Source organism: Lutra lutra, chromosome 1 (assembly GCF_902655055.1).
Source record: "Lutra lutra chromosome 1, mLutLut1.2, whole genome shotgun sequence".
Classification (NCBI taxonomy): Eukaryota; Metazoa; Chordata; class Mammalia; order Carnivora; family Mustelidae; genus Lutra; species Lutra lutra.
This window is the reverse complement of record NC_062278.1, coordinates 136,332,495-136,359,455: the sequence shown is the minus strand read 5'-3', so window position 1 is coordinate 136,359,455 and position 26,961 is coordinate 136,332,495. Positions and strand designations below refer to the sequence as shown.

Genomic DNA, 26,961 nt, shown 5'->3' with positions numbered 1-26,961 from the left:
ATAGAAATCCTAAATTCATCTCTAGACAACAGTCAAGGTTTAACCTCACCCACCTGGACAGCAATAAAACTATAAATACCTATTTTACTGCCCAGGATAAATGAGTGTTGATTTTTTTTCTCAGTGTCTATAGTCAAGGTCACCAACCCTCAGTTTCAATTATGACTAAACTCCTTTTTTGATAATCTGTGATGATTATCTTCAGAATTAGTTTGAAAGTTGGATAGTCACAAGATCTTTTTCTTTTTTAATGAGTGGGGTTTTTTGTTTGTGTTTTGTATTGTTTTTGTTTTTGTTTGTTTTTGTTTTTTGTTTTTTTTGTTTGTTTGTTTGTTTGTTTTTTGCCAGGAACTGAGATTTTCATTCCTGAGGTGATCTAATGAAATTTAAAGACTTTAAATACTGGACCTTGCATTTCATGCATTTCATTCCAGAGAGACTGTCATTATCTAGGATGCTTCAAGCTGAATAAAACAGACATTCTGATTCAAACAGATTGAAATAATAAGGAAAATTATTAGCTCAAACAAATCCAAAGGACTTCTCATTTCTTGGTGCACATCGGAATACCTAGAGAACTCCAGAGAAAGGTCAGGAATAGCAATATTGAATCAGAATCTCTAGGGTGGGCATGGGCCTTCATAACTGTTAAAAGCTTTACAGGTTATGCCAACCTTATTCAAAAGTTTTTAGAACCAGAGATTTAGAAGCTCATTATTTTCTACCTCCCTGCCCTGCCCTGCTCAGAACAGGCCCTTCCCCAAGTTAAAAGTGAGACAGCTGCAACAGTTCTTTGTACCACATCTAGTCCCCAACATCTAGAGGAGAAAGATAGGCCATGTCTTCCTGGGACTCTGCACTGGGTCACCTTCCTTTTTTTTTTTTTTTTTTTTTAAGATCCTATTTATTTATTTGAGAGGGAAAAGCAGACTCCCCGCCAAGCAGAGCCCGATTTAGAGCTCAATCCCAAGATCCTGAGATCATGACCTGAGCCAAAGGCAGATGCTTAACTGACTGAGCCAACCAGGTGCCTCTGGGTCACCTTCTTCTTGAGAAGAGAGTCCTCTTGGGGCAGAGGGCAGGAGGAATGACCATGGAGTACCAACACTCCTCCCTACAGAGTCAGAGTTCCATTAGCCCTACTGAGTGCTGCCATGATCTATCAGGTAAAGCTTCTCTGCAGTTAACTGTTGTAGAAAAATATATCCATTTGATTGTCATGACACATTCATCTTCAAATGAAGTCATCTTCAGAACAGTTACTTCTGTTATAGGCAATTTATTTGTTCCCTAGAATTACCATGCCGTGCAAAATCATGCATTCAAAACTGTTGGACTCATGGGGTGATGGGGTTGGGGGACAATACTCAAACTTCATCAGTGATATGTAAAAAGAGGTAGGAACCTGGTTAAAGTGGTAGCATGGTTTTACACATGTTAAATGATTTAGAAAATAAATAATTACTATAATAAATACAATCCTGAAGGTTGGTTGGAGAAGTGGACCTCAGAAAGATTGTAGCTTGTGAATTACCATGAGGTAGTGGACGGAGGGCTGTGTGGAGTCTGATGGATATGGGCACTGTGACTGAGGTGACTGGCAGATTTGTGAGGTGTGTGCACGTATGCATTTGTGTATTCCTGCATGTCTGGGTTCAGCTACATGTGGTTTCCAGCATTCATCTAGTGTTTCGTGTGGAAATATTTGTGCATAAGCAAACATGAAATTCACATTATGTTCCATTGTTGCCTAATCCATCAATCTCATTGGGACACATTCACATTTTCAAAACAAGCATTATCACAGAATTGATTCTACTCTGGGTTTGACATGCATCTTCTGAATGTCAGCGGTTAGGGGAATGAGGATAGAGAAAGATACTTTATTAATTTTTTTTTGTTCTCGGTTCAGAAACTAACAATACTGCATTAATTAGAAATTTTAAAGTCCATTTTATCAATGGTTACATACATCTCAACTATTTTATAACACTAGCTTGCTCCCCATGAATGTCTTCCTCAGTGTCTGATGCCAGACCCCACCAGAATTCTATAGGGGTACCTACTCCCTGGGATAAGTCCTGTGATTTTAAGGCAGTCTACAGGGTCCTTGATGATCTCCAGGGCTTGTTCAACCTGATCATCAGTTCTCCCTCTAGTTCCTTCTCAGCCCTTCAGGAATGCACAACTATTTCAGTTCCCTCCCACCAACCATGCTGTCTCATACCTCTGCCTTGTTCTGCTCTGCTGTCTCTTCTGACCAAAATTATTGATGGAACTCCTAGAGTTCTTTCCAGTCTCAGTCCAAGCACCTTGTGTCCCATGGAGCCTTCCTTCCCACCATCTAGAAGCCGTAAGCACTTTCATTAGGTAGCTATGGACTGCCTTAGGCTGCAGATTCCAGAGCCCCTCCCCAAACCTACAGAAGCAGCATCTTCAGATGGGGGAGAGGGGTGTCCTACGTTATCTGCAAATGCTTCCTTTGCTTTGACTGCCAGAGAACTATCTTTATTCAGTTATAAGACTCTTGTCTCTAGAATCACAGATCTTGTGTCTGGCACTCAGTAAGTGTTTATGAATGATTGTTTTTGGGGGATTTGCGTGCTTTCCAGGAATTCAGATGTATTAGGCTTTACTCTGACCTTTCCTAGGGCCTGAAAAGTCACCTCATTTCCCAGTGACATTCAGCGACCACATGAAAAAATGAATAGCAATTGTTGGTACATAGTGAGAAATAAGGTTTTTATAAATTAGTTTAAGTGTTAAATTAACTAAAGTGTGATAGACATGTGAATAAGCTACTAACTTAGAGAATTATTTCCTTCTCTCTCTCTCTCTTTTTTTTAATTTCCAACATCTTAGAATTGGTAGTGTTTGTTTTAATCAAAGCTGTTCCAAGGCTTGGTTTCCTTTTGCCAATTGAAACAAGTATTTCTTAAACCACACTTGATTCTTCGCTTGTATTTGCGATAGGGTACCATATTTCGCTTTTCCCTAATGGGACATTATGGGAGTTAGCCCAGAGAATGGTGGTACAAGGGTGCACATTTCAGCCTCACATGGGTCAGTTAGCTTTGCTATAAGAAAACAACCTTGGCAAAGCCCCTTCTATCTGGGTCAGCCATTGTGCAGACGCCTACTTTTTGGTGCCAGGAACAGCAAGGGAAAGCACGCAGATGGTTCTACCCAGCCAGTAATAGTATGAGAAACTCAGCTGGAGGCCCCGGTGCTGGCTGGGTGGTTTCATCAGTTGGTCTGATCACGTGTAAGCAGAGAGGGAAAAAACCTTATTAAAGAAAGTAACATCTGTGCTAATTGACATGGTGGAGGAGAGAGCTATTCTGGTTTATAAAAGATTGGTCAGGTTGCCTAATTATAAAAATACAACATGAGATGATAGAGCCTAAAAATCCAAAAGATGGGGACATTTCTCCTCAGATGCTATTTAATGAGAGCGGCAGACAGTCCCTTTTAGGAGAGACCTCTCTTCCTCCAGTTAAAATATGCAGTAGACAAGCAGTTGTCTTAATACCTATGCTTAACATTTTTATACCTTTTGAATTTTTAAAGGCTAGGAAGTTCCTAAGACTTACTGTATGTCTATAATTATTTATTTAAATGAGCAGTTATAGGATTTTTGTAAATAATAAGGTTTGTAACTATGCAAGTAGTTTTATTCTTCCTCCGGTTATACCTGTGTGAGGTCCTGGTTATACATTATAATTTCCAGTATATTTATTTCAGGATTATAAATTTATTCAGTTTACTCAGAATTTGTGGTACATGATCCTATCTTCTGGCGCCATTCTTATCTTTTCTGTTTATTTATTGCTTTTTTTGTAAACAACTTCTAGAAAGGCACAGTTAGATTAAAATAGCTCACAATATTGAAATGGCAATAGGCGCAGAAGCACATTTCTAAAGGCTAAACATATTTAATAAATATTACTTATGATGATTACCAGAAAAATATCTTCAGAAGATGAGGGATGAATTTAAATACCATGGATTACGGACATGTCCTACTTTGTCCTTCTTTTTATTGCATTCATGTTTGAAAAGCATCTTTTGTTCTCTGAAATTTATACACAGCCTCTGTTTATCCAAAGTTACAGAAGAGAGCATGCATAATAACAAAATTAATTTATATCTGGTTTTAAACTAAGTTCTTATATTTACAGTAGGATAAATTGATACCTAATAGTCTTAGGAATTAGCTCTAAATAGAAGAATGAAGCCACTCTGTACAGAACTGACCGAGAGAGATTGGAAAGCTGTGTCTGCCGCCCTGCCTCTCTTCTCCCTGCATCCCACTTCATGTTGAGAAGAGGTCTTTTGGACTTTTACCAAATTTGAGTCTCACCATGCTGCCATCTGGTAAAACTGCCTTAGAGCAGGGAAATAGTAAAGTGTTTCACAACCTTTCCTGGAGGGATTGGAAGCTGTATCCAGAAGTAGAAGGACATGAGATGGGTCATCTACATCCTTGCCATTCAAAGTGCGACCTGTGGACCAGTGGCTTAGTCATCCCCTGGGAGCTTTTTAGCCATGCCAGAGCTTGGGCCCTCCCACACCTGCTTAATTAGACTACATTTAACAACATACCCCAGGTGATTTGTGTGTATTTTAAAGATTGAAAAGAATTAGTCTAAGAGTAATTGAGTATCAAATCAGAAATGAAGTTTGCTATAGATAAATCCAGCTTCAAATATATCCTAGTATGAACATGTTCTCCTGTGGGTGATGGCAGAATGTTGTGCTAAAGGTTAGAGAACACCTTCCATGCGTTTCCTCTATTTTCAGCATTTTACAGGTATTAACTTCTTTAATCCTCAAAGATTCTATGAGGGCTGTGCTCTAATTACCTCCGATTTTACAGAAGAGAGAGCTAGGGAGAGAGAGAATGCAGTTAACTCCATATACCCCCCCCCAAAGATACTAGTCATGTCTGGGGCAATAGGTAATTTCTCCATTATCAGGTAGAGCCAAAAGAATAAAATCAGGTAAGAAACTAAGATTTTTTTAGCCCCTCAATAAAAATTATGAGCGGCACCCGAATAAAAGAAAATTTATTTCTCTTAATTTTGTGAGCTTCACATGTTCTATTTTTAAAATATCATTTATAATCCATGTCCCATATGTCCCACCCACAGCAAGCACGTGATCAGAATTAATTATTTTAATCTGCCAAAACCTGACTTCAAAAGGATATTTGGAACACTTTCATGTGTAAAGCAATGAAGTGAGTGTGGATTTAATGTGTAATTGGTCAACTCTAGGGATACGCTAAAGTCACAGTGCAGTTTGGGAGAGGAAAGATTTGCGTGGAAAAATAAAAGTTTCTTATTATATTTCACCTGGTGGACCTGCCCTCCATCTGTCCTTGGACTGCTGCAGGGGGGGGTCTCTATCCCCCAGGACCGGCTGAGGCAGCATGATCATGCTTCAGGGGGTTACTCTGATTTTAAGGCAAGCAATTTTTAATTTTTTTCATTATAAGGAGGCAATGTTCTCCTTTATACTGTGGTAAAATAGACATAACATAAATTTTACCACCTTAACCATTTTTAAGTATACATTTCAGTGTATTAAATTCTTTCATAAATGTGCATTGACTTCATAAACTCTTTTCAGCAAAACTGAAATTCAGTTTTGCCATTAAACAGTAACCTTCTGTCCCCCTAACCCTGCCTCTTGCAACCACCATTCTACTTAATGTCTTTATGATTTTGACTGCAAGTACCTAATGTTAATGGAATCATAGAGTATTTGTGTTTTTGTGACTGGCTTGTGTCACTTGGCACAATGTCCACAAAGTTCATCCATGTTGTAACATGTACCAGAATATCCTCCCTTTTTAAGGCAGAATCATATTATATTATATGTAGATACCACATTTTTCTTAGCCATCAGTTAATTTCACCTTTTTTGCTTCCACAGAATAATGCTGCTGTGAACATGAGTGTAAAAATATCTCTTTGAAACTCTGCTTTCAGTTATTTGGGGGTACATACCCAGAATTGCTGGATCATTTGGTAATTCTGTTTTTAATTTTTTGAGGAATGTACATACTGGTTTTCACAGGAGCTGTGCCATTTTATATTCCCACCAGCAGTGCACAAGGGTTCCGATTTCTCCATGTCTTCCCCAACATTTGTTATGTTCTGGTGTTAGGATAGCAGCCATTCTAATGGGTGTGACATGGTGTCTCAGTATAGTTTTGGTTTGTATTTCCCTGATGATTAGGGATGTTGTTCATCTTCTCCTGTGTTTATTGGTCATTTTATATCTTCTTGAATAGATATAGAAATATCTATTCAAGTCCTTCAGGTTATTTTGTTATTGACTTTTCGATTCTCTATATATTCTGGATATTAATTCCTAATCAGATATAGGATTTGCAAATAATATCTCCCATTCTGGGGGTTGCCTTTTTACTCTGTTGACTATGTCTTTCAATGTACATTTTTATTTATTTTTTTTTTTTTTAATGAAATCCAGTTGTCGGGACGCCTGGGTGGCTCAGAAGGTTGAGGCCTCTGCCTTCGGCTCGGGTCATGATCCCAGGATTCTGGGATTGAGCCCGGCATCCGGCTCTCTGCTCAGCAGGGAGCTTGCTTCCTCCTCTCTCTCTGCCTGCTTCTCTGCCTGCTTGTGATCTCTGTCTGTCAAATAAATAAATAAAATATTTAAAAAAAAAAAAAAAGAAATCCAGTTGTCTATTTTTTTATTTTGTTGCCTATGCCTTTAGCGTCGTATCTAAGAAATCATTGCCAAATCCAATGTTCCATGTTTTCTTCTAAGAGTTTTCTAGTTTTAGATCTTACATTTAGGTCTTTGACCCATTTTGGTTTATTTTTGTGCATTAAGTAAGGATCCAAGTTCATTTTTTTGTAAATGGATATTCAGTTTTTCCTGTGTGATTCATTGAAAATACTGTCCATTCCCCTATTTAATGGCCTTGGCACCCTTGCAGAAATTGACCATATATGTAAGAGTTTATTTCGGAGTTCTATATTCTGATCCATTGGTTTACATATTTCTCTTCATGCCAGGACCACACTGTTTTAATTATGGTAGCTTTGAGTAAGCTTTGAAATCAGAAAGTATGAGTTCTTCTGTCCTTCTTTTTTTAATTTAAATTACAGTTAGTTAACATACAGTGTAATATTAGTTTCAGGTATACAATTTAGTGATTTAACACTTCCATACAACACCTGGTGCTCATCACAAGTGCTCTCCTTTATCCCCATCACCTGTTTAACCCATACCCCACTGACCTCCCCTCTGGTAACCATCAGTGTGTTGTTATCTGTAGTTAAAAGTTTCTTGGTTTGCCTCTCTCTCCCTTCCTCTCTCTCTCTTTCTTCCCTATGCCCATTTGTTTTGTTTCATGAATTATACATCTGAGTGAAATCATATGGTATTTATCTTTCTCTGACTGACATATTTCATCAAGATTGTTTTGGCTCTTCAGGATACCTTCAGATTTCATTTTAGGATGGGTTTTTCTATTTCTGCAAAAAATGTTAATTGGATTTTAGTAGGGATTGCATTGAATCTGTAGATCACTTTGGATAGTACTGACATTTTAACAATATTAGGTCTTCCAATCCATGAACGTAGAATGTGTTTACATTTATTTATGTCTTTAATGTCTTTCAGCAATGTTTTGAAGCTTTCATTGTACAAGTCTTTAACCTCCTTAGTTAAGTCATTTCCTAAGCATTTTATTCTCTTTAATGCTATTGTGAATGGAATTGTTTTTGCAATTCTTTTTCAGTTGTTCATTGTTACTGTGTAAATATTGCAAACTCATATTTTTGGTGGGGATTTTTTTTTTTTTTAACGTGTGTGTGTGTGTGTGAAATGTTTAGGCTTTTCTACAGGCCAGAGCATATCATCTGCACGTAGACAACTTTATTTCTTCCTTCTCTTGTGAATGGTTTTTATGTCTCTTTCTTAATTTCATAATTGCTCTGGCTGGTACTTCTAGTATATATTATATTGCACAGAAGTTGTGAAAGTGACATCTTTGCTTTTTTTGTACCTGATCTTAAAGGAAAAACTTTCAGTTTTTCATCATTGAGTTTGATACTTTGTGGTTTTTCCATATGTGCTTTTATTATGTTGAGGGAGTTCCTTCTAGTGATAGGGTATTTTAGTGTTTTTCTTCTATCATAAAAGGGTGTTGAATTTTGTTAAATGTTTTTACTGAGCAACTGAGATGATCATATTTTTCCCTCATTTTGTTAATATGGTTTATTACAGGGCGCCTGGGTGGCTCAGTGGGTTAAGCCGCTGCCTTCGGCTCAGGTCATGATCTCAGGGTCCTGGGATCGAGTCCCGCATCGGGTTCTCTGCTCGGCGGAGATCCTGCTTCCCTCTCTCTCTCTCTCTCTGCCTGCCTCTCCATCTACTTGTGATCTCTCTCTGTCAAATAAATAAATAAAATCTTTAAAAAAATATATGGTTTATTACATTGAGCAGTTTTCATATTTGAATCATCTTTGCATTCCAGGAATAAATATCAACTGGTGAAGGTATGTAATCCTTTTAATATGCTCTTGAATTTGGTTTGGTTTTTACATCAGTGTTCATAAGAGATAATTCGTTTGTAGTTTTCTTATAATGGCTTTGACTTTGGTATTAGGATAATACTGACCTCATAGAATGAGTTGGGAAAATGTTCTCTCACCTTCAATTTTTTGCAAAAGTTTGAAAAGAAGTAATCATTTATTCCTCTCTAAAAGTTTGCTAGAATTCACCAGTGAAACAGTCAGGTCCAGAGCTTTTCTTTATTTAATTTACCGATTCAATCTCTTTGCTCATTATAGGTTTATTCACATTTTTTATGTAAGTTAGTCTCAGTAGATTTTGTGTCTCTAGGACTTTGTTCATTTCATCTAGCTTATCCAATTTGTTGGCATATAGATATTTATAATATTCTCTATCCTTTTTATTCATGTAGAATTAGTATTAATGTTCCCCTTTCATTTTTGGTTTTAGTAATTTAAGTCTTCTTTCTTTTTTTCTTAGTCCATTTAGCTAGAGGTTTGTCAATTTTGTAATCTTTTTGAAGAACCAGCTTTTGGTTTCATTGATTTTCTCTTGCATTTTCTATTCTCTATTTTGTTTTCTCTGCTGTAATCTTTATTATTTCCTTCCTCCTGCTTGGTCTGGGTTTAATTTTTTCCTTAAGTTGTATACTTAGGTTGTTGATTTGAGATCTTTTTTATTTTTGTAATATGAGCATTTATAGCTGTAAATTTCTACCTTTAACACTGCTTTTGCTGAATGCCGTGAGTTTTGTTGTATTGGGGTTTCGTTTTCATTTATCTCTAAATATTCTCTAATTTCTCTTATAATTTCTTTTTGGATCCATTGTTTTAAAGTTTGTTCTTTAATTTTCTACATATTTATGAGTTTTCCAGTTTTAATTCTATAGCTGATTTTTAACTTTATCTTGATGTGGTCAAAGAATATACTTTGTATGATACCTGTCTTGTAAAATTTATGGAGATTTAATTTGTGGCCTAACATATGGTCTATTCTATAAAAGATCTGTGAACATATGAGAAGAATTCTTATGCTGTTTTTATTGGATATGGTGTTTGTATATGTCTGTTATATCTGGTTGGTTTATTGCAGTATTTAAATACTCTATTTCCTTACTTATCTTTTGTCTTGTTTTTCTATGCATTGTTGAGAGTGGAGTATTGAAGTCTCCAGCTATTTTTGTGGGAATGTCTTTTTCTCCCTTCAGTTCTGTCAGTTTTTGCTTCATATATATTACTGGTTTGTTAAATGTGTAAATGTTTATAATTATTTTGTCTTCTTGCTGTATTGAACCTTTAATTCATATATAATGTTCTCAGTATGGGTATCTTTCAGTTCATCGTACTTAGATCTGTTAACCTTCTTGCATGTTTATATGCATGTCTTTCATTAAGTACAGGACATTATCAGCCTCTCTACCCCGTTCTCTTTTCCTGGGACTCTCACAATGTGCATAATGGTCCAGGTGATGCTGTCCCAAAAGTCCCTTAGCTCTGTTCACTTTTCTTCAATCTTTTCTTTCCGCTCTTCATATTCAATAATTTCTCTTGTTCTGCCTTCAAATTTGCTGATTCTTTTTCCTGCATGTCCAAAGCTGCCTTTGAATCCCTCTAGTGAATTTTTCATTTCAGTTACTTTTAGATTTTCTGTCTCTTTACTGATGTTTCTATTTTGATCATCCATCATTTTCTTGATGTTTTCCGCATCTTCCCTAAGTTCTTTGGGCATCTTTAAGATGGCTGTTTTAAAGTCTTTTTCTAGTAGATCTGTTATCAGGTCTTTTTCAGGGACAATTTCTGTTGAATTATGTTTTTCCTTTGAATGGGTCATACTTTCCTGTTTCTTTATGTGTCTTGTACTTTTTTGTTGCTATTGAAAACTGAACATTTTAATCTAATAATATGGTAACTTGGAAATAATACTCTCCCCCTTTCCCAGGGTTTACTGTTTTTTGTTATTGGGATTTGTGTTTTTTGGGGTTTTTTTGTTGTTGTTGTTGTTGTTTGTAGACTGTCTCTGTACCAAGGATCAGCCTGAGGTTTAAATTTATGGTCTTTTCAGGTCTTTTCTGAACCTGTGCTTTTCCCTGGGCATATGCAGTCACTTTCTTCCCCCGTATATGTAGTAGCTTTTGAATGGTTCTAGTCTTTAATTGTTGGCTCCGCAAAGGAGAAAAAAAGAAAATGAAAAAAAAAAGAAAAATGAAGTAGCAGATAGAATGCAGACTTTTTAAATCCACTGGAGGTTGGTGGGGAGGGCGCCGGGAGTGGGTGCAACAGTAGTGACCACTCTCTTCTTTGTCTCCACCCTTGTGATCAGAATTAGCAATCAGTGATCAGAGTACAAATCCCTGATGTTTGGAGGATAGGGTCCTATCCTGGCTTTCAAGTTGCATGCAAGCTGCTCTGGGAACAAATACAGCGCTGCTTGCTACAGGGCTAGGGGTGGGGGATTGGGGAGCTGCTGTTCTGCTAAGAGCTGAAATGGACCAAAATTAACCTCTGTTTACCCTTAAGCCTTCCCCTGGAAGTAGTCAGCCTTCAATGGACTACAGCTTTCTAAGTTAGTTACAGGACACAGATTCTGCCAGTGTAATTGTTTTCTAGTGGGAGGATTCCTGGTGTTTCCTATGCCACCTCTAACCCAGAGGCAGTATTCTTCAGTATAGTGGTTTATAATAGTATGAAGTCATACAAAATAATGTCAAGTTTAGGATTTAGTGTCTTTTTTTCTCGACTACATAGGCAGGAAGGACCATCACCATTGTAGCATGATGTGGGTGCAAGGAGAGGTCTCAGTGATTGTTACAAAAAACCAATCCTTGGAGGATATCTCTGGTGTCTGCAGGTAGGGTGCATCTCAGTGGTGGGACATAATGCTGCTTCAGCATCTGAGAAACAGGGAAGTCTTCTCATGTAAATTTTGCCACTGACTACCCAGCCATGTTAAAGTTTATTTATAAAATGAAAGAGTCAAAGTAGATTATCTTTAAAGGCAAGTTCAGCACTGAAATATCATTTGTTATCTTAAAATACAACACCTTAAGCTTTGAATTTCAGTTCAGAATTTCCATCATATTTAACATGTTTGTTTACATCCTGTCTGAAAACAGGAGCTATTTTATTTACTGGGGAATTCGCTTACCATCTTTACTTTTTTAAGTATCTTTAAGAATCTCATTCTTGGGCGCCTGGGTGGCTCAGTGGGTTAAGCCTCTGCCTTCAGCTCAGGTCATGATCTCAGGGTCCTGGGATTAAGCCCCACGTCGGGCTCTCTGCTTAGCGGGGAGCCTGCTTCCCCCCACCCCTCTGCCTGTCTTCTGCCTACTTGTGATCTCTCTGTCAAAGAAATAAATAAATAAAATCTTAAAAAAAAAAAAATCTCATTCTTCCTGGGCAGTCCATAAAGAACAACATACAACACTGATGTTCCTACTTCAAATGCATATAGAAGGAGACCCTTTGCCCTGAGAGTTTACTCAGGGTTTGCACACTAGACAAAATATGATAGTTATTTACTTTTTACAATTTTTTCATGTAACTTATTCTTAATATTCAGTGTTGTTTAAGGTACAGGTTTGTTTAGATTATAGTGTTGTTTAGAGTTTGATTTGGAATAATCTTTGGTGATTTAAAAAATAGTAACATCTTCTCCTTGGTAATCATCTTTTACTTTTTCTTCTGTTTTCCTCTTTATTGTTATTTGAATAATATGTTAATTCTGTTTTTGCAAAAATTTGATCAGATTTCATTGTAGAAAATCCAGAAAAATAAAACAAAAAGAAATGGGAAAAATTATCCATAATCCTACAATTTGGAGAATAACCAATATGAACACTTGGTGACTATCTTTCCTTTTTTTTCCCCACAATCATTCTTTTCCTACTACTTTGTAACTTGTTTTCCCCTAATACATGATGTTATTGTTAATTGTTCTCCTAGGAGAACATTTCAGAAAGTCACATAATATTCTGTTCATGAAGGTACCACAAGTTACCTAGGTCACCTGTCATTAGACATTGAGGATTTGTGTGGAGTATGTGTGTATGCATGCTGCCATTGAATGTGTGGGGACTGTCCTGGGAGTCATGTTTTTGCCTGTATCCTTAATTCCTTGGAGTAACTTCCTAGAATTATATAAATACTCTAGAGACAGCAACAAGATGAACATTTATTGAGTGTCTACCGCGTGCCAAACACCATGCAAAGCACTTCATATGGAAAATCTAATGTAATTCAGTCCTCCACCAATCATCTGGCATAGGAATTAGCATTAGCCCAGTTTTAGAGACAGGACATGGAGGGTCAGACAGCTTGGCGCTCCAGTCAGGGTCACGGAGACGGCACGCCCGAGCACAGTCTGTACTGACTGCAGGGCTCATGGTCAGATTCTGCGTGCTCCAACACGGCAGTGCCGCTTGACACACCCAGACGACTTATTTTTATATTCCTCTCAAGTTGGCTTTGTGCTCCTCTTCCGTTTTTTCGGGTAGTGTCTTCCTCTGCTGATACCATATGCTCTGGCTTGGATCTCATCCACACCACGTGTGTATTTGCCCTTGTGTACACCACAGCTTTCTCAGAACATCCGCGGCCTGCCCACTTTTCTCCTTGAGACTTTCCGTTTCCCTCACTTCCCACTTCTTGTTCACCCATCTGCTCGAGAAAGACAGGGTGTCTTTCCTGTCTTCTGGTTGCTATATTTGGCCTGTTCCTGCTGCTGCAGTTGGTGTCGGTTCTCTTGCCTGCTTCTCTTGCTATCCGAGGGCACCCCAGGGAAGCCAAACAGAACTCCACACCGGGGCTCTTCTTGTCCCCCTCTTCTCCCAAACCAAGGACTGCGGGCTTTGAATCCATCCGTGGACAGTGACTCTACTGCGGCCCATTACAGTCACCGTGAGCCCAGTGCATGTGAGGGGCGTGTGTGTCAGACCACAGCCCTTAAACCATCACTGTCTGAAGGAAAAATGGACAGAGAGGAACGGGAAGGGAGGGGAGCCTTCCTGCTGACCCTGCTCTTCTCCCCGCTCTGGCACAACTCAGTGGCTGGGTTCTTTGCCCGGGGCCCACACTTCAGACTGCTCTTTGATTACCGGGCCCCTGTCTCCTAAAACACTTTTATTCATCCTTTCTTCTGAGCCAGTTCCCAAATCACTGCCTTTTTCTGGAAACTCTTGCTTTCCGTTCCACCTCTTGTATCGGGAGTCATCTGCTCCCCCTAGCATTGCGAAGCCTCGTCTTTCATATCTTCTACAGAATTCGCTATTCCTCTCACGCCTCCCTTTAACTTATCAAGATCTGAGTCCACGTCTCATTCATCATTGTACTTCCCACAGGATCTAAGAGTACACATGGATATATTGCTGAATACATTAATGAATCAGTGAATAAATTATAAAATCCAAAAGCTTGTGCTATAAACCAAGACATAACAGGCAGACATTGAATCATTTTATAATATTGATATAAAAAGTCCATATAATATCAACCAGTTTATATAGTTGATAATATTTGAGTAGAAGTGTAACGATACATCAGCTATTTGGGGGGGATGATGGACATGGAAACACTACTTTCTGAAAAATAAATTTTTAAAAAATGTCTTCAAATACAGTCAAAACAACAAAAAATAGAATATATCCAGTCATACCTCAGTGTTTTTAAAGGAAAACAATTTAGTAAGGAATTTGGGTTTAGGACCTAACATTGTAGTTGGTGAGTCTCTCTTAAAGGAAACTGGATGTGAGCTTATTCATTGGAAGAACCATGGTAATTAAGCCTAAGAAAGAATGCATCCCCAGGGAAGAAAGGGGAGAGTGGGCCAAGTGACTTGGGTCCTCAATTAGCTGCCTAAACCTTGGCACACGCTTGCAGAAAATGTGACTTACAGAGAAAGAGACAGTGTACCATGCAGGAAATAATGAGAGACTCCACTTCATGGTTTTGTTGTGAGGATTAAGTGAGTTAATGCAGGCAAGATTCAGTGGCTGGCATATTGTAGATGCTATAAAGCGTTGAGTACCAGCTGTTTTTCTCTTAAGGTGGAGTTGCCCTCATTCTCCTGTCCTGCCCTACAGGACTGCCAAGTATGGGAGGTGGTGTTGCACACTCTAGTGTACATGTGGCTGAACTTCTTAAACCTCCATCCATTTCTTGCCTTTAGCCCTAATTAGTCTTTCTGGGCTAAGCCACATAAGTTTTTGAAACTATGAGCCAGTGTTTTCCAGCAGTAAATCATAAAGCTCTATACTTCTTTTTTTTTTTTTTTTGACTTTTTAAAAAAAAATTTATTTACTTATTTGAGAGAATGAGAGAGAGGGGACAAACAGGAGGAACAGCAGAAGAAGAGGGAGAAGCTGGCTCAACAGGGAGCCTCATGTGGGGTTCGATCCCAGGACCCTGGAATCGTGACCTGAGCCCAAGGCAGGCAGACACTTAACAGACTGAGCCACCCAGGGTCCCCAAAACTTTTTACTTTTAATAAAGCTCTATACTTCTATTCCATTTCACTGTTTTGACCTGATTATAAACAAAATTTTTAAAAGAAAGAATAATTGGCTTTATTGAATACCTACTCAGTGCCAGATACTCTGCCTGTGCTCTCATCTCATTCTCCCACCATTTCTGCCAGTGGAGGTGAGGAGAACAGGGAATTACAAAACTTATCCAATATTACACAGCTAGTAACTGGCAGGAACATGATTTGGACCTAGATATGTCTCTGCCAGACTTGCGGCCTCATCCAGCACTCCCTCCTGTAATGGAAGGCAGAACATATATGCCAGAGTAAATATCATAAGGATTTCTCTTCAGTGTCTTATTACACATCAGAATTACACTAACTGCTTGTTTCCATAAAACTTCAAGGCAATTAGCCAAGCATTTGTTTTTGATTACAGAGGACTAGTTTACTGAAAACAAATGACTAAAGCTGTCAGTGTTTTAAAGCATGTTAGCTGGGGGAGAGTGAAGCATGAGAAGCTAAGATAGAAATATGAAGTTGGTGCCCACAATCTTAGAAGCTCAATTCTTGGCTCTTCTTTTATTGGTAATTATGTAATAGAGTGAAGAATAAGTGACAAGCCACCCTTTCGCCTCCAAGTGATTCCATTTCTATTTATAAAGTCTGAGAAAGTTGAAGGGTTTAGGAATGTTTCAAGATTACACAAACTCTAGAGGGGTAAAGCCCTGGATTTCCAGTTTCCAAGTGGAAGAGTTTCTTGGGTCCTCAACCTATTTCAGTCCGAATGCTCCTCTTATCTTATTTGGTGGACTTTCTTCTGAAAAAACATTTTAAATGAATGAAAGTTGTCATTTTCTACAGTGTAGATTCCATTTGTACTGAGGTTTACTTGGGATTAGGCAAGAAAATGCTCTTCATTTGACGCCAGAGCCCTAAGCACAAGTGCAAACTTGGAAAATTGTCTTCTTATATCCATGCATGCTCACTGAGCATGTGCTGTGGGCTGCCATGTTCACAGGGCTTCCCCGTGCACTCATGCAAGTTGTGCACTGCACAATGTAGAGGACACCGGTCTCATCATGTTTTTGTTATTTAATGTTATATACCTGCTCGCACAGTAAAATGTTTGAGGAAGAGACCCTCTTTGAGCTGCAGACTTCCTCCAGCTGTCCCAACACCTCACCACCAGGAGACTGGGCCTCTCTCCTTGAAAGTGTCTCTCCTCTCAAGCTCTTCTTTCCTCCCAGCTTTTAAAAAGGAAACAAACTAATAAAATAAATCCACTTAGATAGGAGTGACTACTGAAGATTAAAGCTCCCAAGGGCTTTTATAATTTAAAAGAAGTGATTGCTAAATCCAAATTAAACTAATATATAAAATAAATAGAAAGGATGTTTTTAAGCCAGGAGGCCATGCATTCCTAGTGTCCTTTGTCCACATTGGGATTTGGTAGCCACATGTAAAGAGAAACTTAAGCCACTGATAGGCCCCCTTCTTTTAAAAGACTGCCAAGCTCTGATCTTATTACAGTTCTGAGCTCATCCAGCTGGGTTATTGTCTGTAACCCACTGAAAAAGTGACTTGTTCAGTAGAGGGGACCAGGATTTCCAAAACAATTATTCTTATTATAAGACTTGGATGTACTCTACCTCATACTTCAGTAATTTCTAGAACACTTCTGTTCTGATTACAAGATTGTAAGCTCTTTGGAAGCAAAGTGTCTGATTTATATTTTCTCCAAACACTACTGAATTTAGGCCCAGATTGGGTGAGGATTTCTTAGGGTCACATGACTTCTTAATGGCAGGACGAGAAATAATACTCATGATTTCATCGTGCCATGTACCAACGTAGTATTCGGTCCGTTCTACCCCTGTTTCAGTTATCTGCTACTGCATAACACACCACTCTAAAATCCCACTCCCTAAGACAACAATACAGGTTCTTCTCATAGGTTTATGGTCAGGCATTTGGTTGGGCTGTTCTGCTTCCTGTGATGTTGACTGAGTCACTCATTAGTTGGCTTCATATTGATTGCTCCAAAAGGTTCCAGAAGGTTCCATTTCCATGTCTAGAACCTCAGTGCTTCTCCCATGGCCTCTTCCTCTCCATATTTTCTCTTTTCTCTTTCAGTAATAGCCTGAACTTCTTTACAACTTAGTAGCTATCTTCCTTTAGCAGAAAGAAGCAGAAGTTGTCAGGCCTCTTACACTAGTCCAGAGCTGACAGTGTGACTTTTACTGCATTCTCTGGGTCAAGGCAGGTCACAAGGCCAGCCCAGATTCAAGGGGAGAGAAAATAGATACTACTCCCTCTCAAGGAGGGGAACAGCATATACACTGAGGGAGAGAAGAAATTGGTGGTGGCCATCTTGGAGACTAACCATAACCATAGTTAACTAGCAGATGCAGCCTTCTCTCCCTAACTCCTGGCGCCCTGACAGAACAGGAAAAACTCAAGCCTATGCAGAAACAAAGGAGAAAAGGGAGAAGAAAAATGCCCTGAAACTCCCCATCCCTTTCCATCTCAAAGCCTGGCCAAAGGGTTAGGAAGGTGACACCTGCTTACCCCTCAGCCCCTCTGATCATTTCTTGGCTGAGTTTCTTCTGGTCATTATTTGAGCATCAGAGGAAAGGCTGCTGCTCTTGGCACTGAATGTAAAGAGCACGATTGGTGCTGGTGTATCCTACAGTGGGCATTTTACGATAATTTGGTTTTAGAGCTACTGCTATGTCTGTTTTCTGTGTCAGTCTTTTAAGTGCATATTTCTAAAGGCTCATTCCCTATGCAGTAGTTAAAAACAATGCTTTTCTGTGCTGCATTGTGTATTGCTAAAATGTAATACACCTACAGGTAACCTTTTCAACTGCTAATTTCCATCTATAAGTCAAATTGTACTTTATCACTAAGGAAAAAAAAAAAGCAGATCTCATTAAGTTTCTCCTGCTTTCTTTTTAACAACTCAGATGATTCTTATGTGAAAGAATAAGCACCTAAAACTGGAAAAATCAATTTTCTAGCCTATTCCACCTCTAGCAACATCCCTCCTTTGTATTCTAACGAACTTGGTTTTAAATTCCTACAGGATGAGGATTACAGGCATACTTTGTTTTACTGCGCTTTGCAGATATTACATTTTGTACAAATTGAAGGTTTGTGGCAATCTTGCATCAAGCATGTCTATCTATTGGCACCATTTTCCAACAGCATTTGCTCACTTCATGTCTTTGTGTCACATGTTGGTAATTCGTGCAATATTTCATTCAGACTCATTCATCATAAATGTATTTTTTGTGATCTGTGGTAAGTGATCTTTGATGTTACTATTGTAAGTGTTTAGGGGTGCCACAAACTGCACACATTTGATAGAATGCACTTAATAAATGTGTGTGTTCTGACTGCTCCGCTGACTGACCATTTCCCTATCTATCTCCCCTTCTCTGGGCCCCCTGTTCCCTGGGACACAGTATTGAACTTAGGCCAATTCATAACCTTCTACAGTGACATCCATGTGTTCACATGAACAGAGGAGTCACACTCATTTTAAATCACAAGCTAGAAATGATTAAGCTTAGTGAGAGGGGAATGTTGAAAGCTGAGATAGGCCAAAAGCTAGCCCTCCAGTGCCACACAGATAGCCAAGTTGTGAATGCAGAGGAAAAGTTCTTGAAGGAAAATAGAAGTGTGGCTACAGTGAATACACAAAAGATAAGTAAGTGAAACAGCCTTATTGCTGATAGTGAGAAAGTCTGAGTGGTCTGGAGAGAAGATCAAACTGGCAACCGGCCACAGCATTCTCTTAAGCTGAAGTCTACCAGAGCAAGATCCTGACTCATTCCAATTCTTTGAAGGCTGGGAGAGGTGAGGAAGCTGCAGAGGAAAACTTTGCCACCAACAGAGGGGGAATTCATGAGATTTAAAGGAAGAAGCCGTCTCCATAACATCAAAGTGCAAGGGGAAGCAGCCAGTGCTGATGTAGAAGCTGCAGCAGGAGATCCAGAAGATCAAGCTAAGATAACTAGTGAAGGCGGCTGCACTAAGGAACAGATTTTCATTGCAGATGAAAACAGCCATCTGTTGGGAGAAGATGCCACCTAGGACTTGCATAGCTACAGAGAAGGAGCCTGTGCCTGACATCAGAGCTTCAAAGAACGGACCGACTCTCATTAGGGGCAAATGCAGCTGTTGACTGGAAGTTGAGGCCAGTGCTCGTTGACCATTCTGAAAATCCTAGGGCCCCTAAGAATCATGATAGATCTGCTCTTGACTGCTCTGTACATGAAAAAACAAAGCCTGGAGGACAGCACATTTATAACATGGTTTACTGAATATTTTAAGCCCACTCCTGAGACCTCCTGCTCAGGAAAAAAGAAAGATTCCTTTCAAAATGTTACTACTCATTGATAATGTGCCTGGTCACCCAAGAGCACTGATGGAAATGTACAAGATTAATGTTGTTCTCTTGGCCACATCCATTCACAGCATCCATTCTGCAGCCCATGGATCAAGGAGCAATTTTGACTTTTAAGTCTTACTATTTAAGAAATACATTTTGTAAGTCTCCAGCTGCCATTGAGAGTGATTCTTATGGATCTGGGCAAAGTAAATTGAAAACCTTCTGGAGGGGCTCCTGGGTGGCTCAGTGGGTTAAAGCCTCTGCCTTTAGCTCAGGTCATGATCCCAGGGTCTTGGGATCGAGCCCCACATTGGGCTCTGTGCTCAGCGGGGAGCCTGCTTCCTCCTCTCTCTCTCTCTGCCTGCCTCTCTGCCTACTTGTGATCTCTGTCTGTCAAATAAATAAATAAAATCTTTAAAAAAAAAAAGAAAGAAAGAAAAAACCTTCTGGAAAGAATTTACCATTCTAGGTGCCATTAAAAACATTAATGGAGCATAGGAAGAGGTCAGAATATCAACATTAACAGGAGGTTGGAAAAAGCTGATTCCAACACTCGCAAATGACTCTCAGACATTCAAGAACTTCAGTGGGAAGTCACTGCAGATGTGGTAGAAATTCAGGAGAACTAGAATTGGAAGTGGAGCCTGAAAATGGGACTGGACTGCTGCAATCTCACAATAAAACTAACAGATGATAAGGAGTTGCTTCTTATGGATGAGCAAAGAAAGTGGTTTCTTGAGATGGAATCTTCTGGTGCAGATGCTGTGAAGATTATTGAAAGGACAATGAAGGGTTTAGATTATCACATAAACCGAGTTGATAAAGCAGCAGCAGGGTTTGAGAGGATTGACTCCAATTTTGAAAGAAGTTCTACTGTGGGTAAAATGCTATCAAACAGCATTGCGTGCTACAGAGAAAGTGTTCAGGAAAGGAGGAGTCAATCAATATGGGAGACTTCATTGTTACCTTATTTTAAGAAATTGCCCCAGCCACCCAGCGTTCAGCAACCACCATTCTAATCAGTTAGCAGCCATCAATGTGGAGACAAGAGTCCTTACAGCAAAAAGCTCAGATGATGGTTAACATTTTAAGCAATATTTTTTTAAAGATTCTGTTTTTAAGTAATCTCTACATCCAACATGGGGTTCAAACTTACAGTCCTGAATCAAGAATCACATACTCTACTGACTGAGCCAGCCAGGTGCCCCACATTAAAGTATATACATTGTTTTTTAGACATAATGCTATTGCACACTTAATAGACTACAATATAGTGTAAACATAGCTTTTTTAAAATTTATGCAAACACAATTTTTATATGCGCCAGGAAACCAAAAAATTCATTTCACTCACTTTATTGTAATACTCTGTTGGAGTGCTCTGGAACCAAACCCACAGTATCTCTAGGGTATACCTATATTCTCTTGCTTTGAGAAAAAGATCTCTTAATCTTCTAAATTTCCTTGACCAATTTTTTTGCATGTATGTTTTTTTCCTTAAAAAACAAAGACGTTCTTTGTTGTTGTTGTTGTTGTTACAGTTAGATTGTCATTTAGAGAATTATTCAACCCAGAGTATTTTTTCCTAGAAACAATCACATAAGTAAAATTCTCTAGTGTCATACATATCAAAAGGGGAAATGTAAGGCTGTAGGGGCAAAACTTTTCCAAGTGCTTTGGGAAATCTTACTCTTAAGAGATTATCTTGTACCCAGATGTATAGAGAGTAGGGTCCACTGAAATCACATTTATTCTCCCAGTTTATCTGGCCCAGTTATTGAAGATACTGTATGGACTCTTTTTGGAACAGGGTTTTATGGGTAAGCATTTACATGTGGCACAAAGCTTGCATTCAATTAGAAAATGTCCAGATTTTTTTAAAACTCCACTTTATCCTTTCTCTTATTTTGCTAGGGGTAGCAATGGTGAGTTTGCTTTTGTTTATTTGCTATTTTCTTTTGTCTGTCTATGACTGAAAAAACACTGTGTGTCTTTAAAATTGTCTAAGTCACTTGGAGATTTGGGGGGATTTTATTTGAATTTTTTAAAATTTCCATGCTGGGTTACCTGGCTGGCTCAGTCGGTTAAGAGTCTGACTCTTGTTTCAGCTCAGATCATGATCTCATGGGTCTTGGGATTGATCCCCACATCGCTCCCTGTGGTCAGTGGAAAGTCTGCATGAAGATTCTCTCCCTCTGCCCCTCTCTCCAACTCAAGTGTGCACACTCTCTCTTTTTCTGTCTCTCTCTCTCTAAAATAAATAAATCTTTAAAAATAAATAAAATTTCCATATCTTTACCCCTTTCATTTTAGGAAGAAGAATTAGAAGCCCAAATTTCCTTCCTTCAAGGGCAGTTGAATGACCTGGATGCCATGTGCAAATACTGTGCAAAGGTGATGGACACTCATCTTGGTGAGTGAGCTACTTTGGCCCTGGGAGTAATGATAGTCATAACAACAGTATCCACTTGGCCCTGTGTTAAACTTTTCACGTGTATCATCTCATTAATCCTCACAGCAGCACTATGGTAGAGGTCCTGTTACTGTCCACATTGTACAAATGAGGAAACTGAAGCACAGAAAGATTAGTAAAATTTCTCAAGATTATGTCGCTAGTAAATAGAGTAGAGATTCAAAATCAAGTAGTTTAACCATAGATTTCAATTCTCAGCCGCTACACTTTTGTAAATAACTGTCTACCTCAAACCAAAATGAAATGTTGAGTTTTCAAGGGGCGACTGAGTGGTACAGTTGATTAAGTGTCCAACTCTTGGTTTCGGCTCAGGTCATGATCTCAGGGTCTTGAGATCAAGCCCCATGTTGGGCTCCACGGTCAGCGTGGAGGCTGCTTAAGACTCTCTCCCTCTCTCCTTGCCCCCCCTCCTCCCAAGCTCACGCGCACACTTTCTCTCAAATAAATAAATCTTTAAAAAAAAAAAAAGGGGGGAGAACTGTTGAGCTTTTGAGATCAAATAGTTCTACTGTTGTGCCAGCCTGTCTGTAATTACCAATGTGATCAGGATTTTGACAGTGCTTTATATATTTTTTTAATACATGTTTTTAACCACCAACCTGAAATGCATGTCAGGACCACATGACCTTTTCTTACTTTTGACTGCTTATATTCTAAGAAATGTCCTAGTTTGAAGTTTCATTTACATGTGAGTCATACATATGTCACATTAGAAAGTCTTCAGGCATTATTCTCTACATTTGTGAAAGTTCTGTATTTTGTATTAGAAATGGTCTCTGCTGGATCATGTATGTTTTGCTTTAGCGACTGTTCTGCTTGCAGAACTTTAGAATGCAGACTATTAGTGTTTTTCAGCCCTTTTATGGGCATCCTTTCTTTTTCCATTCTTCAGTGTCTAGCATCTGTGGTTTGCGAACAGATTAGGAAAAATAAAACATATACTGTAATGGCAAGGGCCAATATGATGCTCTGTGAGTGTGGACAAATGGCAATACCAAGTAGTATAAGAAATCAGGATGCATCCCACTTATGAGGGGAAATCAAAGAATCCACTGAGGCCCCTTCTCCCTGCAGGGGTCCTAGGAGTAGACCATCTGTGGGGCCTTTGCAGAAGGTGGACTCTCTTCCTTGGACTCCACTGATATCTCAGTCTGTTGGGTCATGAGTCCATTACACGCAGCCAAAACAGCTGTCATTTAAGTGTGGCCTGACCTGTACTGGCCTCTAGCAAGGAGTTCATGTTCTCTTATGGTTGGGGAGGTGTTTGGCTTCAGTGGCTAGTTGTCTACCAGTGTCTTACTAAGCAGCTGGCTGGGCCCCGTTCTAGCCTCAGCTATTTCTCCTCTCTTGACCACTCCTTCAGAGAAAGAGTTCAAGAGGGGAAGTAACTGGAGAAACTATCAAAAGGGTAGTATCTCTTATCACAGCAAGAACTGTTACCCTTGTCACATCTGATCTGCCCCTGGCACAGCGGTTCATTTATACGCTTCATTATGATCATTTTTTAAAAATTCAGATAAAACTAAGTTTTCAAGAATCTCATAGCATCCCACTCTATCTTTTTTTTTTTTTTGCAGTCCCCAAATGATTTTTTTTTCACTTTTTTTTTTTTAATTTTTTTATTTTTTCAGCATAACAGTATTCATTATTTTTGCACCACACCCAGTGCTCCATGCAATCTGTGCCCTCTACAATACCCACCACCTGGTGCCCCCAACCTCCCACCCCCCACCCCTTCAAAATTCTCAGATCGTTTTTCAGAGTCCATAGTCTCTCATGGTTCACCTCCCCTTCCAATTTCCCTCAACTCCCTTCTCCTCTCCATCTCCCCTTGTCCTCCATGCTATTTGTTATGCTCCACAAATAAGTGAAACCATATGATAATTGACTCTCTCTGCTTGACTTATTTCACTCAGCATAATCTCTTCCAGTCCCGTCCATGTTGCTACAAAACTTGGGTATTTATCCACTCTATCTCTTTTTAAGATTTTATTTATTTGAGAGATAGCCAGAGAGACAGCATGAGCAGTGGGGAGAGGGAGAGCGATCTGAGCAGGGAGTGCGATGCAGGGCTCCATCCCAGGACCCAGGGATCACAACCTGAGCCAAAGGCAGACACTTAAACGACTGAGCCACCCAGGCACCCCTCATAGCATCTCACTTTAAAATGTATCAAAAAGAAGTAATGAAGAGAGATAGTTTATATATAAATAATATATATTATATAACTCATTTTCGTTCAATATAATTTTAATTCTAAAGCAAGTATGTGGGTGGGTGTATATGTGTATGTTTGCTTCTCTGGCTGTGTGGGTGACCTTGTATTGCTTGACTTGGGTTTTGACCAAAGTAGGAGAACAAAGAAGTGACTGAGAGAAAGATTTCCTGGAACTCTAGAAAATCCTGTTAGGAAATTTCTAAGTTGTTTGGTCCACATAGCAGCTTTTAAAGCAGCTTTACTTAAGCCTCAGAATGTTCAAAGAGCTTTTGCTCTGAATTTGGTCTCTCAGTCAGCACTGTAAGAGTATTTTCTCATTGCATGGGAGGGGGAAACACTTTAATTAAAGAAAAGCCCATACCAGATGTGAATTTTCAACTAACCACAAAACTAAATTTGTTTTTGTGTGTACGTTTCACTTTCAGCCAGAATCCCTTCATATAGCTGTCAACTTCTTTTCTCCATATAAATAGCAGGACTGCCTTTTTAAAGTAGGGTCAAAAGATGCTACAAAGAATTCTGGGCCCTGGGCCCACAGATGAATTTCATTTCACCTGCCTATTACGACATTTGGTTTATTAAAGGGTATTCATGTGTTGTAGGCAATTTTGATTCCAAGCAAAAATTAGAGAAAGACAAAAAAAGATTAATTAAGGTGAAGCTCTTGATTTACTTTTTGGCTTACTGTATTGCCTTTAAAAATGACTTCAGTACCCTAGTACTTTTTTCCATTAGGATATTTTCTATTTTTACTGATTATTAAAGCAGTACAACATTCGAACAACTGAAAAACATATTAGTCAGTGACTGATGATAACATAGTGTAATGTAATCTTAATATTAAATATTAATACAGTTTTTTATTAACTTAGATGTTCATGCTGTATTATTAAGGGAGAAGACAGGTAGCACAAAAGGATATATTTGATGCGAAAATAATCACTAACAGTGATGGTCTGGATAAAAGGAAGATCATAGGGGGACTCTCTAGGAGGCCCAATTTTTAATGCCTGGGAAGTGCAGCACAGCCACTGAGAGTCTGTAAATGGCTGAAGTGCCTGAAGGGCCCTCTTTACACTCCAGGCAAGAGTCAGGTGGAAGTGTATCCGGAGTGGTGTTAGGAAAAGCAGCCTTGTGTGGCAGCAGATGGACACAGGGTGAGAACAGACTCTGTCACTTCTTAGCCCGACCTGCTTAGGATCATGTCTTCATATATATATACAGTGGAGACCCAGTTATCTACCTTGCCAGTTTGCTGCCAAGATGAATGTGTTTTTAAAGCCCAGCACAGGGCATGGCCCAGAGTTGGGTTTTCAACACAAATTCTCTCCCCTAACTCCTGACCAATACCAAATTCCCCAGCACCTAACTAAATATTCCTTTATCAAACGATTTGGAGAGATGCTAGAATTTAGGATGCGTTGGTCCTAAGATGAGGCGTGTGAACTCTTTGAGCAAGAATAGCTCTAGCCGAACAGAATGATGTGGCCTCCTTGACATGAGCGCTGCTGGGCCTCCATCCTGCCCTGGGCCACAGGCTACCACGGTGGCTGTGAGAACTGCCTCAGAAACTTGTTCCAGCAGGTATTTCTTTGTGTCTTCTCCCCATGTTAATTGTTTTCAGTAAGTTCCTTTCATTTCAAGACAATTCCATTTCACCCTTCATTTTCATCAGACATGCAGTAATGCCTTAAGATGTCAAGTACGGTTCAAGGCTTTTTTTATAACTGCCAGAACAAATACAGAGAAAAACCTCTCAGTTAAAAATTATACCAAGGCATTTGTTCAAATGGTCCTTTAATTATAGAGATTAATGACATTGACAGGTTAGCAGTTCTTTCCTTGTGGTCCTGGAACCCAAAACTAAGGGAATATTTGTTTTATCGAAACTCGACCAAAATTCTAATTTTATTACTTCCACATAATTGAACTGCTTGAATTCAAAGACTGATAGACAGGAATTAAAAATACATGTTTTGTTAAACCTAACTTTCCTGTCAACTTCAGAAGACTTGTTTTACATGTTCGTTTTTCTGTTGCTATAGTTACTCCCCTTCCTGTCATCCTGACAGTTGAGTTAAAAGCCATTGACAGTATTAACCTCTGCGGCTGAGTGCAGGCTATTTTTAGATTTGCCGTATTTTACACATAATTGCACGTGGGTGAGGAGCCCATGCTTCTCTGATCTGTGAGCAGCTGGGTTGAGCTCCCAGCTGTTTACAGAGAGCATGAGCTGCTCACCCCACCCGCCCTAAAGCCCGCACCTGCCTACTCCCAGGAGAGGTATTTCCAGTCCTTTCTTAGCCATATAGACAGACAGTGGTTTCCAGCAGCTTGTCCTCTCGTGGGTGGTTCCCGGCAACAGGAGGCAGGGCAACAGTGCAGGGAATCAAGGGCAGTTAGGTTTCCCAGAATGCTGTTATCTCCCAGGACTGTAGAATGCTGAACATGTGGTAGCTGTAGAAGCCAGCGCAGCAGTTCACAGTTCCACAGACAAGGAGACCAAGGTCCTGGAAGGATGAGAGACACACACCTAGCTCGTGACGCACCACACGTCCAGACCCAGTTCCAGTCCCTGGCTTCTCTTTCACTGATGCCTCTGCTGAGGCCCCCCTTGAATCAGTAGAGGGACCAGATCCTCTGCCGTTTGGTTGCACATGGCATTGCTGGCTTTGCACTTGTCATAATATTTATGTAAGCATTAGCTGGAAGAGGAGGCCAGTTTTGGAAATCAGTTTGTTTCCGTAAGAACTTTATAAATCTGATTTTTCTCATGTTTATAAAAACGACTTTCAATGGACATCTTTAGAAACATTCAATAAGGCAATTAACTTACAGCATTTGAAAAACAGGG

At 39.3% G+C, this 26,961-nt stretch overlaps 1 protein-coding gene across 7 annotated transcripts in view; it reads left to right on the top strand.

The window, feature by feature from the left end:
• The window catches only part of TBC1D5 (TBC1 domain family member 5), a 560,004-nt gene that overhangs the window by 514,746 nt on the left and 18,297 nt on the right, over positions 1–26,961 (top strand). For all 7 annotated transcript variants that reach the window (XM_047737636.1, XM_047737648.1, XM_047737657.1 and 4 more), the window contains one exon: positions 21,730–21,829. In XM_047737636.1, coding sequence (XP_047593592.1) covers positions 21,730–21,829 — 100 coding nt within the window. The remainder of the gene's footprint in view (positions 1–21,729; positions 21,830–26,961) is intronic.